This window comes from Hemitrygon akajei, chromosome 8 (genome assembly GCF_048418815.1).
Source record: "Hemitrygon akajei chromosome 8, sHemAka1.3, whole genome shotgun sequence".
Lineage (NCBI taxonomy): Eukaryota > Metazoa > Chordata > Chondrichthyes > Myliobatiformes > Dasyatidae > Hemitrygon > Hemitrygon akajei.
Genome location: NC_133131.1, coordinates 152,151,156 through 152,165,990, shown reverse-complemented (window position 1 = coordinate 152,165,990; position 14,835 = coordinate 152,151,156). Strand labels below are relative to the sequence as shown.

The 14,835-nt window shown below is 41.0% G+C and overlaps 1 protein-coding gene across 4 annotated transcripts in view; it reads right to left on the bottom strand.

Annotated features, from left to right (window-relative positions):
- LOC140732346 (disco-interacting protein 2 homolog C) overlaps window positions 1-14,835 on the bottom strand; it is a 605,485-nt gene that overhangs the window by 95,696 nt on the left and 494,954 nt on the right. For all 4 annotated transcript variants that reach the window (XM_073054850.1, XM_073054852.1, XM_073054853.1 and 1 more), the window contains 2 exons: window positions 14,499-14,610; window positions 5,385-5,494 (listed from right to left, as the gene is read on the bottom strand). In XM_073054850.1, coding sequence (XP_072910951.1) covers window positions 5,385-5,494; window positions 14,499-14,610 — 222 coding nt within the window. Of the gene's footprint in view, window positions 1-5,384; window positions 5,495-14,498; window positions 14,611-14,835 lie in introns of those variants that run through there.

Here is a 14,835-nt window from a genome sequence, read left to right as displayed (position 1 = left end):
AATGATCTTGAGGACTGTTATGTTTAAATTAAAATAAACACACTTTTAATTATTAATCATGCCAGAACCCATGCTTGAAATACAAAACAACAGCCAGAAACAAGGTCTCTTAACTCTCTAAGCATGATCATGAATCCAGCCCAGTGATGAGTAATGAAAGTCACATGTTCATGGCAATGACAAAGTCATCTGAGAATTCACATCTAACCTACAGATTGCAATATGGAAGTGTCTTCGGCTAAAGTGGACCTGGTGTTGTTACAGCAATGAATAGAACCGTCATGGCTCTGTCACTGCCTGCTCTCACGCTCCAGGGTACAGTGATAAACATTACTTATTAAGCAGAGCCACAGGGGCTGGTGTTGGGATGGCTTCTTTCCACATTATGAGTTAATGTTCTGGATGACGGAATTGACGGCTTTGTGGCCAGGTTTGTGGATGATGCAAAGATAGGTGGAGGAGCAGGTAGTGTTGAGGAAGCAGCAAGTCTGCCGAATGACTTTGGACAGATTGGGGGAATGGGCAAAGAAGTGGCAGATGGAATAGAGTGTAGGGAAGTGTAATGCACATTTGTAGAAGGAAGTGCGGAGAAAATCCAGAAATCAGAGGCACAAAGGGACTTGAGTCCTTGTGGAGGATTAACTTGCAGGTTGAGTCAGCGGTAAGGAAGGCAAATGCAACGTTAGCACTCATCTCAAGAGGACTTAAATTTACAAGCAATGGTGTAATGCTGAGGCTTTATAAGGCATTGGTCAGATGCACTTGGGCCCTATATTTAAGAAAACGCATGTTGGCATTGGAGAGGGTCCAGAGGAGGCTCAGGAGAATAATCCTAGGAATGAAAGGGTTAATGTTTGAGGAGCATTTAATGGTTCTGGGCCTGTACTCACTGGAGTTTAGAAGAATGGGGGGGGGGGGGGTCTCATTAAAATATCAAATATTGAAAGGCTTAGAGTGGTTGTAGAGAGGACATTTCTTATAATAGGGGAGTCTAGGACCAGAGGAAACAGCCTCCGAATAGAAGGATGTCCCTTTAGAACTGAGATGAAAGGGACTTTTTTTTTTTAGCCAGGGGGTGTCAAATCTGTGGAATTCATTGCCACAGACAGCTGTTGAAGCCAAGTTATTGGGTATATTTAAAGTGGAGGTTGATAGGTTCTTGATTAGTAAGGGCATCACAGTTTATGGGGAGGAGGGCAGGAGAATGGGTCTGAGAGGGATAATAAGTCAGCCATGATGGAATGGCAGAGCAGACTCAATGGACCAAGTGGTCTAATTCTGCACCTATGGCATATGATCCTCCTGACTAATGGCTCCTGCTATCACTCTACACACAGTTTCTTGGAGTAATAGGGTAGTTAATGCAAAATGATAATAATTTGGTATATTTGTGAAGTACAGAATTAAAGAGATGCTTATGCCTTGGTCCAATAATATTTGCTCAAAGCTCAATATGACCAAGCCTAAAGTTAATTGAAAAAGACTCTGTCAGATAAAGATAAAGGACTTAAGGCAGCAAATTCAGGTACATTCATTGTTTAAATTTGCACACGGCTATACCCAAAAGCCTTAAATCTTTTAATGTAACTCAAGAAAATGCCATTATCCAGTAACAAGGGTAGAAGACAACAAAAATCTAAAAAATGGCACTTTTTTATGAATTACATAAAAATTAAGGTCTCAAAAGACCATAAGACATAGGAACAGAATTGGGCCATTTGACCCAACAAGTCTGCTCCATTATTCCATCATTATCCCTCTCAACCTCTCCTGCCTTCTCCCCATAACAGTGATGCCTTTACTCAGGGAAGTTTATTCTGCAAATAGTGCCTAAAAAGCTCAAAATTAATTGCAATGTTTAAGTAAGCAATATTTTGCATTTTTATAAGTTAAAAGTAACATCTAATTTGTCATCATCTGTATCTTTCTTACTATTGTCTGGGAAAAATTCAGGGACACAAGCTACCACCCAGTGATCATATTCCACAGATTATACATGTTTAGGTAATTTTACATGCGCAAGTGTTCTGTGCTAAGATTAAATGAAGGATCTTTCTTCATGAGCATTCAGAGATAGTGGCAACAATTTGTGTTTGGTTAATATCTTCTGTAAATGGTATATCTTGGCTCAAACCCAAGGACACACTGTGATATTAAACCACCCCTTAATCTGACTGTTCTGTTCCTAATTCACAACAGAATGCCAAATTAGCACCAAATGATGGTGACAGCCATGCTCACTCAAAACTAGAATGGCTTTACCAAAATATATTATAAGCAAGTCAGCAGTGTCTTTCAGTTCACCAGCCTGGCCTGGATTGGGTGCAAAATCACAGATATGAAAGACTATTTGCTCATCAACTGGAACATTTAGCAGACAGCAAAGAATTCACATGTACAAACTAATAAAAAGGATTTTGTAGTTGTACTACTTTCCTTGACATTCATGAATGTTTGCAAACTGTTCCATTACAGAATAAAAAACTAAGAACATTACTTTTGCAGTTAAGAATTTGAAATTGCCCAAACTCCAAAGTAGCAATGAATGTCAATTCAGAGCTATATAAAGAATGCAAAAATAAAAGATGTATTTCCCCACAGTGTCTTGATGCAAGAACAATGTCACAATCCAATGATTTAGCTGATCCGGAGAAGTTACAATGTGTTTTTAATTACACTTCCTGCAGACATTCCAAATGACATAAGATGCTCTGCTGTTTTTTTTAAGCTCATTTGATTAATGGATTCTGTGACATTATTCCATCTTTACATGATCTCATTCTGTAGGCTGTTGTAACAGTTTGCTCAAAAATATATTTCTCCCGCAAACCCCGCTCTTACCAAAGGAGACAGCTGACGCTTGCCACGGTATAAATACATCATCATAGATATTCTTTAAAATGAGCATTGAATGTAAATATGTACAGGGCTATTCAACTACCGTTGCATCCCAAATGATCCGCATCTTAGGTTCACCTGTGTAAACCACAAACTTTACAGCAGAAGTCACTGGTTAGATACGAGGACCAGGAACCACAATTACAATTCTTGAAAACCGAGGGATGCAGAGGGCAACTTTTATGGATGGAAACAGCTCAGCACAGAACAAGGATGAACACTGAGACGTTCCTGGGCTGTGTGTGGTTTCAATCCACACCAGGTGACAAATTGATCAACCAAACAGTTACAGCAACATTGCATTTCGTGACATCTCAATAAGCATTCATACCATTTTAAAAATAAACAGGAAAACAGTTATATGTTACAGATGCACTAACAAGTACCTTTGCACAAACAGTAAAAATATGACAACAAAACATCAAGGAAATACAGTGTTTACTATGTTATCAGCAAGGCTTCTACACAGACCTGTGTGCTTGACATACAAATCCTCCTTTCGCCTATATGAAAAGATTTAGTTTGAAGCAAAACAATAATTGCTTGTGAATTTTTAAGCCTAAAATAATTATTGGCAAGTTTTTAGGATTGGTACACTTCATTAAAAATTGCTTTGGCAACTTTATCAAATAAGATAACTTTATCAATTTGATATCTTAAATAATTCAAAAATAATTTATATTTCCCAAATGCCTCTTATGTGTACCACCATCTTAAACAAAGTTTAGAGTAATAACTGTTTTATGGATTAGCAGAAGCCCTTGTATGGCAATGCTGTAACATAGCAGGAATTGACTATTCAGTCCCTCAACCCTACTTTGCCATCATTCAATATGATCGTGTCTGATTCTGTATCTCAATACCATATTTCAGCTCTCTTCCCATATCCCTTGATAGCTAGCGATGGAAACTTCACTACATGATATAATATTTTATTCAGCAGATTATCAAGGTCATCACAGTGTCAATGTCTGGGTCGGTAATAGTCTTATTAGTACTTAATAGCCTAAATCAAACATCTCCTGAGGCAAATGTTTTTTTTATTACAGAGTGCTTGGGCTATTAACAAATCATTAGGATTTCCCTCTGCCCCAGTTGGTCTGAATAATAATTTGGAGAGATATATTTTAAAATTTATAACTTAAGTCTTATAATCTATTAAAAATATGCTTGCACTCTTCCAATTTTGTGTTTTATATTTTTCACTCTTAATTGTTCTTTGCACAATGCGGCTTTTTTGCACGTGGGGGAGAGGCGTTTCTTTGAACGTGATCCATGATTTTCTTTGTTTTGTGGCTATCTATGGGGAAGACAAATCTCAGGGTTGTATATTATGTACGTATTCATATAATAAATGTACTTAGAATGTTTTAAATATGGATCAAGTTTACTCTATTTTTAACTTTTACTTCATTAACTTTAAAGGTGTCTATGTGGACAAAACAATCAGAAATCTGGGCATGGTCTCATCTCCTGCACAGCTTGTGACCCGTCTGATTTTGGTTTGACCATGACAATCCCAAAAATACGTTCTACAGAATCATTGTGAATACAAATAAGGACATCATTCCAGCTGGACCTTATTCTTAATAAATGCTACTTCTGGTACAAGAAAGCAAACAACCACAACAAAAGGCAGTGGAAACAACATTATCTGATGATAAATGGCAATGAAAATACCTCAAAATGTAATTTTAATTCAAGTGGCTCATCAAACAAGTAAACAAAAAAAATCACAATGATGTGAAAAAAGCAAATCCCATTTAGTTATACTTCAAAGAGGCTGATGAATGATACAAAATGGTACACAGTAATTCATGTAAAATGCAATTTAAAACATGCTCTATATATTTTTACTTAGCTACTCAAATCCATTTCAGGGCATGTAATCTGGGAATAAAGTATGGGAGATAGTATACATAAATATTTTCTGCCTTTCTATTTCATCCAGCATTATTAGTTCACAAACCAGGTTTGGGATAACGATCTTACAGATGATCTTTATTTGTCACACATACATCGAAACACACACCGGAACGTGGTGTTTTGTGAAAAAAATCGAATGTGAGGATTGTGCTGGGCAGCCTGCAAGTAGTAAAACCCAATCATATGTTAAGGCTGCAGCAACTTCCCTCTGGAAAATAATCCTGAATGACTGTGTGAGGAGACACGCTGACTTGGCAGAGTCTCTCTCTGAGGCCAGGCTGAAAACTTATTGATTAGCTTCATGCCCACATGGATTACTGCTCCACCGTGGAAAAGATCCGAGCCAAATATGCTCAGCCACCTATTCGCTCCAGATAAATGCCCTTGAATGGACAGAAGTACCAAAGTTACCCAGCTTCAGTATTTATTGTTTACTCAGCTCGTTTCAAACGTAATTCTTAATTTGAGATGGGAATGAGATGTGCAATATAAAAGCAGGTGAGCTTTCATCTAGACAAAGACTCATGAGACAGGAGACAAAAGCTTCTTTTTTATCTTACCTTCACCCCTGCCAGCATTCCTGTTGTAGATACACTAAAATCAAGGTAGGCCAAAGTGTCGGGGTTTGAGGGTTTGTAAATTTGGGAAGGCCGTCTCTTTGGCAAATCATCTGTAAGGAAATTAATGCATTTAAGGATACAAATGAACCTTTACTTATATGCAGACTATGGGTAAACTTATCTCCAAGCTTTAGAACATTGGAAAATGCCAAAGTTATGGAAATTGTTTTTCTTTGAGAATTATGAAAATCATGCTAACACACAATAGACTGCCTTGCTAATCCTGTACACAGTAACATGTAGATCCTGAGTCACGTCACCAAAGCCAATCAAGAGAAAGTTGCTGCCATCGGGCAGGACTACAGCAGCCAGAAGAGCTACACTGCATGTTTCTACAATGGCTTCCTCCTCCCTAACCAACCTGAAAACCCTGCACATTACCTCGGACTCTGCATCTGCCTCAACTAGCAGTAACGCCATAATATTGTGTTTATCTTGCCGAGTAAGTCATGTATAATTGAAGCTTGTCATGTTTGCAGCATGCTGTGATCCTGCTACAGAAAGCTCATTTCCATGACATGCACACAGCAATGAACTTGAATTATATCGACAGAAACACAAAAACATTACTAAAGTAACAGGAGTAGGCCATTCAACTCAAATATGGCTAATTCTCTAATTTCAACACTATACTGTGACTACCATAAGAGTATCAGAATTAGGCCATTTGGCCCATCATGTCTGCTCTGCCATTTAAGCAAGGCTGATCCATTTTCCCTCGCAGCCCCAATCTCTTGCCTTCTCCCTGTATCTTTTCATGCCCTGACTAATCTGCTTTAAGTGTACCCAATGATTTGTTCTTCACCATAATGAATTCCACCAACTACCTTCCATCACCAACTGCTGACTCTTGGATCCAAAACCTATCTAGCTCCTTCTCACTAGTGTGGCCTCCGCCATCTTCTGGGGCAAGGAATTCTACAGGTTTAACATCATCTCAGTGAGGAAATTTCTCCTAAGTGACTCATCCATAAAGCCGTGACTCTTCATTCTAAACACACAGCCTGCAGAAATAGTCTCCTTGCATCAAATCTGTTTAACCCTGCCTGGATGACATATTTGTCAAAGAAATCTTCTCTCAATCTTCTAACCTAGTCAAAAACTAGTCAACTGATTGCTTTTCATGTAACAGTCCTGCAACCTCCAGGATTCAGTCAGTTGAACCATTGCTATGCCAACTATATCTTTTCTTCACCAAGGGAACCAACCTTGCTCATGATATTCCACTGTGGTCTCACCGAGGTCATATATATCTGCAGCATGACTCTCTTGCTCCTATACTCAAAACCTCTTGCAATGTAGACCAAACATATAATTTGCCTTCTTAATTTTTTTTTGCAGTTCAAACTTGCATAGGGAAGTTCAACCTCAGAGACATTGTTAAAAGCACACAATGACAAAATAGTTTTGCATTAGCAGGAAGATCAGTTGCCAGAAAATAAAATTTAAGGTAGTTATTAAAAGAGCCAGAAGGAGAATAAGTCACTACATTAAAAAAAGTACAGTTTGAAAGGGTTGCAGAAGCAGATTAAAAAGGTGGCCTTCAAATGAGATATGGCACAGTAGGGCTGTGATTACTAGACTAACACTCTAAGGTCTGGACCATTGATCTGTGAACAGAACTTCAAATCTGGCTGGGGGAACTTAAGTTCAAATTCATTCAACACATTCAAATAATTAAAATTCAAGGGTTTGTAAAGGTGACCACAAAACTATCATTGGGTCAATGTGCCACACCACTTCTCTTCAGGGAAGGAAGTCTGTTGGACAAACCTGGAAAAAAACATGAGAAGGAAATATTTGAAGGGGCAGCGGAGTGAAACTAATGGGATAAACATTTCACAGAAGTCATAGAGTTAGAACTTGGAAACAGTCCCTTGTACTATCAGAAATCACTCATACTACCAGAGCTAGCCTCATGTCCCGAAGTTGGACCTATACACTTCTAAACATTTCCTATCCACCCAAGTGTCTTTTGAATGTTATTATTTTACCTGCCTCTACCACTAGCTCAGGCAGTGTTCGACATAAACCCACCACTTTCTATCTGAAAACTTGCACCTCAGGTCCCCTTCCAATCTTCCCTCTCCCACCTTAAAGCTACCTCTTCAGTTTTAGACTTGCCTACTTTGAGAAATTGACCCTGGTTGTCCACCCTACCTATGTCCCTTGTTTTACTGCCCTCCGCAAGGTCACCTCTCTGCCTCATTTGCTCTAGGAAACCAGTCCCAGCCAACATAGTCTCTCCTCGTAACTCAAGCCTTCCAGCTTCAGAAACATCCAGTAATATCTCTTTCCTTAACTTAGTCACATCTTTTCTACAGCATGGCGACCAGAACTACACATAAGGCCTGAATGTATTGTGTAGTGGTAACACGAAGTCGCAACTCTTTTATTCACCCCCTCAATTGCTGTGGGCAAGCTTGCCCAAAGCCTTTTTTACCACCCTATCTACCAGTTTCACCACTTTCAGAGAACTATGTACTTGTACCCTTGAGGTTTCTCTGTTCAACAACACTCCCCAGGACCCTACCAATTACAATGTACATCCCATAATGCTTTGCTTCAAAATTATGAGTTAAATTCCCTTTGCCCGTTTATCCAGTTGTAACCTTAGAGAACCTTCTTCACCATCCACTAAAGCATCAATTTTGGTGACAGCCTTAAACTTATTAATCATGAAACCTACATTCTCATCCAAATGGTTGATATGACCAGCAAAAGGGGAATCTGTTTTTCTGATCCATGAGGTCACTGATCACTATTCTGCAGCACATCGCTGGCCACAGGCCTTCAGTCTGAAAAATTACCATTTGCTACTATCCTCGGACTCCTACAGCAATACAACTGATGTTTTTTTTAAATTTTTTATCTTAGAGATACAGTGCAGAACAGGCCCTCTGGCCAGCTGAGCAGTTCCACCCAGCATTCCCCAATTTCAGCCCAGCCTAACCACAGGACAGTTCATAGTGGCCAATCAACCTGGTAACCGGAATGTCTTTGGAGCATGGAGCACCCAAAGGAAACCCATGCACACACAGGAAGAATGCACAAACTTTCTTATCTTGTCACCTCTTCATAAACAATCACACTTGTCACACAGGAGGCTGGACTGTTTATTCTCCTCCATAAATACTGCCTGACCTGCTGAGTTCCGCCAGCATTTAGTGTGTGTTGCTCTGCATTTCCAGCATCTGCAGAATCTCTTGTTTGTCACATTTGACAGACATGATTTCTGACGCACAACACCATGCTGACTATCCCTAATTAGCCCTCAACTTTACAAGTTCAAGGAAACCATGTCTTGCAGTTACTGGAATTCTTTCCAGTAATTTCAGAATCAGAATCCAAAATCAGGTTTATTATCACCGGCATGTGACTTGAAATTTGCTAACTCAGCAGCTGCAGTTCAATTCAATACATAATCTAGCTGAGAGAAAAAAATAAAATAAAAATAATAATAATAACAGATGAACAACTAAATCAATTACGTATGTTGAATAGATTTTAAAAAATGCAAAAACAGAAATGCTGTATATTTTTAAAAAAAGTGAAGAAGTGTCCAAAGATTCAATGTCCATTTAGAAATCAGATGGCAGAGGGGAAGAAGCTGTTCCTGAATCGCTGAGTGTGTGCCTTCAGGCTTCTGTACCTCCTATCCGATGGCAACAGTGAGAAAAGGGCATGCCCTGGGCGCTGGAGGTCCTTAATAATGGACACTGCCTTACTGAGACGCCACTTCCTAAAGATGTCCTGGGTACTTTGTAGGCTAGTGCCAAAGATGGAGCTGACTAGATTTACAAACCTTTGCAGATTCTTTTGGTCCTGTGCAGTAGCCCCCACCCCGCATACCAGACAGTGATGTAGCCTGTCAGAATGCTCTCCACGGTACAACTATAGAAGCTTTTGAGTGTATTTGTTGACATGCCAAATCTCTTCAAACTCCTATTAAAGTATAGCCGCTGTCTTGCCTTCATTATAACTACACCGTAATGTTGGGACCAGGTTAGATCCTCAGAGATCTTGACACCTAGGAACTTGAAGCTGCTCACTCTCTCCACTTCTGATCCCTCTGTGAGGATTGGTCTGTGTTCCTTTGTCTTACCCTTCCTGAAGTCCACAATCAGCTCTTTTGTCTTACTGACATTGAGTGCCAGGTTGTTGCTGCGGCACCACTCCACAAGTTGGCATATCTCACTCTTGTATGCCCTCGTGTTGCCACCTGCGATTCTACCAACAATGGTTCTATCGTCAGCAAATTTATAGATGGTATTTGAACTATGCCTCGCCACACAGTCATGTGTATATAGAGAGTAGAGCAGTGGGCTAAGCACACACCCCTGGGGTGCGCCAGTGTTGATCGTCAGTGAGGAGGATATATTATCACCAATCTGCACAGATAGTGGTCTTCTGGTTAGGAAGTCGAGGAACCGATTGCAGAGGGAGGTACAGAGGCCCAGGTTCTGCAACTTCTCAATCAGGATTGTGGGAATGATGGTATTAAATGCTGAGCTATGGTCGATGAATAGCATCCTGACGTAGGTGTTTGTGTTGTCCAGGTGGTCTAAAGCCGTGTGAAGAGCCATTGAGATTGCATCTGCCATTGGCCTATTGTGGTGATAGGCAAATTGCAATGGGTCTGGGTCCTTGCTGAGGCAGGAATTCAATCTAGTCATGACTGAAACATTTCATCACTGTCCAGATAGTGAAGCATTGCTACCATTCATGCCATGGGGTTTTGCGTTGTAGGAGAAATGTCTTAGTTGCCGTGCATCCAATGTCGCCTCCAACCCCGTCTGAAATTGACTCTTCGCCCTTGAAATAGCCCTCTGCAAATCCTCCCTGGTTTTTTGGTACACGCCTGGGTTGCCAGACTTGAATTCCACAGATCTAGCCTTCAGTAGATGACGTACCTCCTGGTTCATCCACGGCTTTTGGTTTGGGAATGTACAGTAAGCCTTTGTAGGCACACACTCATCCACACAGGTTTTAATGAAGTCAGTAACAACTGCAGCATACTCATCCAGGTTCGAAGATAAATCCCTGAATACAGTCCAGTCCACTGATTCAAAGCAGTCCTGTAGGTGCTCCTGTGCTACCCTTGTCCAAACCTTCTTGGTCCTCAGGGAGTAGAAAGTACAGCTAGGTGACCAGACTTCCCGAAGTGAGGGCGTGGAATAGCACGTTAGGCGTTCTTGATGATGGTGTAACAATGGTCCAGTGTGTTGTTTCCTCTGGTATTACAAGTGCATCTGTTGATGGTAATTGCTTAGTGTTTTTTTTCAGACTGGCCTAGTTAAAATCTCCCAAAACGATGGTGAAGGCGTTAGGGTACGCTATTTTGTGCATGTTGATCCCGTTGCTCAGATCATCTAAAGCCTGCTTGACATTGGCCTGAGGTGGAATATAAACTGCTACCAGAATGACCCCAGAGAACTCCCGTGGTAGGTGAAAAGGACAGCACTTTACTGCTAGATATTGCAGGTCTGGTGAGCAGAATTGGGACAGCACTGATATATTTGTACACCAAGAAGAGTTGATCATGATGCATACTCCTCCACCTCTGCTTTTGAGAGATTCTGTAGATCTATCATGACGATGTATAGTAAACCCGTCGATCTGGATCGCTGCATCCGGTACAGAAGGGGTTAACCAGGATTCAGTGAAACAAAGGACACGCATGGTCCTAATGTCCCTCTGATTCAGCACTCTAGCTTGGAGATTATCGATTTTATTCACCAGAGACTGTGCGTTCACCAGTGAGATAGTTGGTAAAGGGAGTTTAAAACCCCGTTTCCTTAAACACACTTGTAACTCTGCTCTACACCCGCACTTCCTCCGAGGTGTCCTACGTAGGCGCTTCTGACCATCACTGCTGTTGTTTCCATCGGTTTTAAGCAGCAATAGTTTGTTTAAATGCATTAAGACATCTTTGTTGACTGTACTGACCTTGCAAGCAGTTGTGCTTTTCAGCCACATCAGGCTGAAAGGGGAATATTTAATCGTATCCATTGAGAGTACTGCTGCTAATAAAAAGTTGTATGATGTTGTGAACTGGAAACCGGTTTCACCTAATATTAAATAAATTGGGTGTTGGGGTGGAGAGACATCCCTACCAATGGCGGTGCAAGGTGCTCTTTCCTTCTGCTAGCCCGCAAGTCACCCTTGGGCACGGTGTAGCACCTGCTTAGTCCCCCGATCAGGGTCACGTGAAGCCATGGAAGCAGGTGGCGGATGGTGGCATGGGCAGCTGGCGCATATCACAAATCCTGGTTAAGTGACCACTCTGAAGAGAATTCATAGTGGCTGCGGTCAGCCATTTTGTAAAGACACTGCGCAGAAGGTGGCAATGGCAAACCACTTCTGCGGAAAAGATTGCCTAGAAAAACCTTGATCACGTAAAGAGCTACGTCATACAACATGGCACATAACAAAGAATGATTAAATTAATGGCTAATTAGCATAAAATGACTTCATGTCTCCTATGGATTGGCGATGGGGTGGCACAGTAGCCCAATGCTTTTCAGACACGGTGACCCGGGTTTATTTCCCACCGCTGCTTTCTGTAAGGAGCTTGTACGTTCTCCCCGTGACTGGATGGGTTTCCTCTGGGCGCTCTGGTCTCCTCTTCAGACCCTAGACGCACTGTTTGGTTGGTTAGTTGGTCATTGTAAACATTGTCCTGTGATTACATTGGGGGATAGCTGGGCGGCACAGCTCAAAGAGCCAGAAGAGCCTATTCTGTGCTGTGTTGCAATAAATAAAGTAGGACAATGTAACTCTTTGTGATGTTTGCCTAACAGGTTACTCAGCTTTGGAATTTCTCTTGCACATAAGTAAACCCTGACCTGCTGTTATTTTATTACCTTATTTCAGGGCTTCCCAGCCTTTTTTTTATGCCATGGACCCCTATCAGCAAGCAAGGGAGCCGTGGACACCAGGTTGGAAACCCCAGCCTTAATTGAAGCAATTGAGAACAATTTCAACATTAAAACTTCGCTGTACAGTTATGAAAACACCATCCCAGTGAAAAAGAATGGCACTGTTTTAACCCTGACTTCCAGTTTCTTTCCCTTGCTGATATATGAAGAGGTAAAAGAGATCTATTTCTCGTTATTGGAGACGTCAAGATCCAAATGTTATAATATAAATAAGCTACTGCTATTCATCCACTCCTAGCATCATGCCTTTAAACTCTTTTTACACAATGAACCATGAGAAAACATCTTCAGACATTTTCAGAGTCTCAATCTTCTTTTAAAGTCGACAGATAATGGGAACATTCAGTATCAATGAGGATGGTGGACTATTAAGCTGCAAGGAACCATCATAAGCAATTTCCGTTAAAGCTGATAAAGTGAAGTAGGGCAACTGACAACCTGCAATGTTTGTTAAAAGAAAATACACAAAGCACGGATGTACAAATCTGAAATCTGTATAATAAGCCACTGACTGTCCAATTTGTTTAAGGAATGGGACAGATTTACTTGATATGCTTTTTCTCCCCACAAGAAAAGTTATCTTTTTGATTGACACCTCATCAGCTCTGGCAGTAAACAGTGTATTTAGTCCAGACACAATCTTTACACTCAGCATTGGATAATCACTGAGCACAACCAACCTGGTTCATCTGATTGTCTTCACCAATCAACCATAATTTGAAAGCTAAAGAACCGGAAAGGGGCAAGGTGTGCATTTCATTGATGTGCCAATGTGCTGCCTTGCTGAGCACACACAGACATACAGGTAATAAACAGCTTGAGTGGACCGTGTAATAACTAAAACATTACCCGATCCACCATTCAGGATTACGGAACTCTATATTTCCCCCATCCTTCCCTTGCAGAATGGGGGCCTTACTTTCCTGTATTCAGCCTGGAACTTTGAGTAACTTGGCCTTACTTTCCCAGACTCCAATGGCAGAGGGAGCTGATCTTCCTCACCCTAGAGGCCAACCGTAAATGATCAGGCTCCGAGCTGCTTCTCCAACAACTGCAAGGGCACTGTCCCCAAAATATTCCATTGAACTGTGGGTTTCAGGCTTTGGGGCAACTAACAGACGCATTTAAAAAGCACTGAAATGTGTAGAAATTCAATAATTGGGGCTGGTAGCCCTGATGAAATCCCCATCTTCAGCTCACTGGTGAAGAGTGGTGAGCCAATTGTAGAGTGAGTGGATCCGATGGGCGAGATACCTTTAGCCTGCTGTGATTGTTCATCTGCACACAGGGGTCTGAGTTGTGCCCAGGCCCACATAGTCAACTCCTCTAAACATTTGGGATGTGCTGAAATTATACATCTTTTTTCTTCCATACAATACAGGAGACTATTCAGCCCATTGAGTCCGTGACAACCCTTGGGGAATTCCTATCAATCTCACTCCCCTACTATTTCCCTTTAACATATTCTCCCCACAATCCCAGCAACATCCACCACCTACACTAGGGGTAATTCACAACGGCCAACTAGTCTAAAAGCACATCCTTGGGACATGGCAGGAAGCTGGAGTACTCCGGGGAAACCCACACAGTCATGGGCAGATCATGCGAACTCCACGCAGACAGCGCTGCAGTGAGTCTGGGTCGCTGAAGCTGGGAGGCAACAGTTCTAACAGCTGTTCCGCTGTATGTACCTCCATCAACGTCAGAATTAACAGGACACCATAAACTGTTTAAACATTGAACAGCTTAAATAAACCTAAAGTTCCCTGAAAAGCAGGCAATTGAAGAATTATTTATAAAGGTATTGAAAATAAATCCTCAGACTCTGAATTTATAGTCATATATACAGTATTTAATGAAAATGTTGACCTTATCTTAATGCTCAGAATAATATGAAGGTTCATTGACCAAGGTCTTGTTTAATTACAATTTAAACACTGCATCTACCTAGAACTGCTTAAAATGCATCACTGAACGCTTATGCAATATTAATTGGACTTCCCATCATAGAAACCGATAACAACCAGGTTAATAAGTTGAAAGTGACCTACCAAACACGGAACAGAGTGCATTTTCCCCATTTGCACTTAGTTTCTGAAGTCACATTTCCTACCTGTGTCCAGAACAGGAGGCCACGTTCTTACATCAACAGCTGCCCCTGCTTCTCTTGACCTTAGAAGCTTTACAATCAATTGCGATGTCATAATGCATGCTGATCGGCTGACCTGTAAAACAATGACTCTCTTCAGTAAGCAACAGATGGAGAAAACCAAGCATAATCAGCTTGGTCTTTTGAGGGTGCTTTAACTTAGAAAGTATCCAGAAATAAAACCCTTGATCGTCACAATAAAATATGATTGATATTACTTTAATTCATTGTTTGAAGAGAATGAGTCTAAGGACGTAAGCATTCTTAAAAACATAACATTTTTGCATCTCCCAGGTGCTTC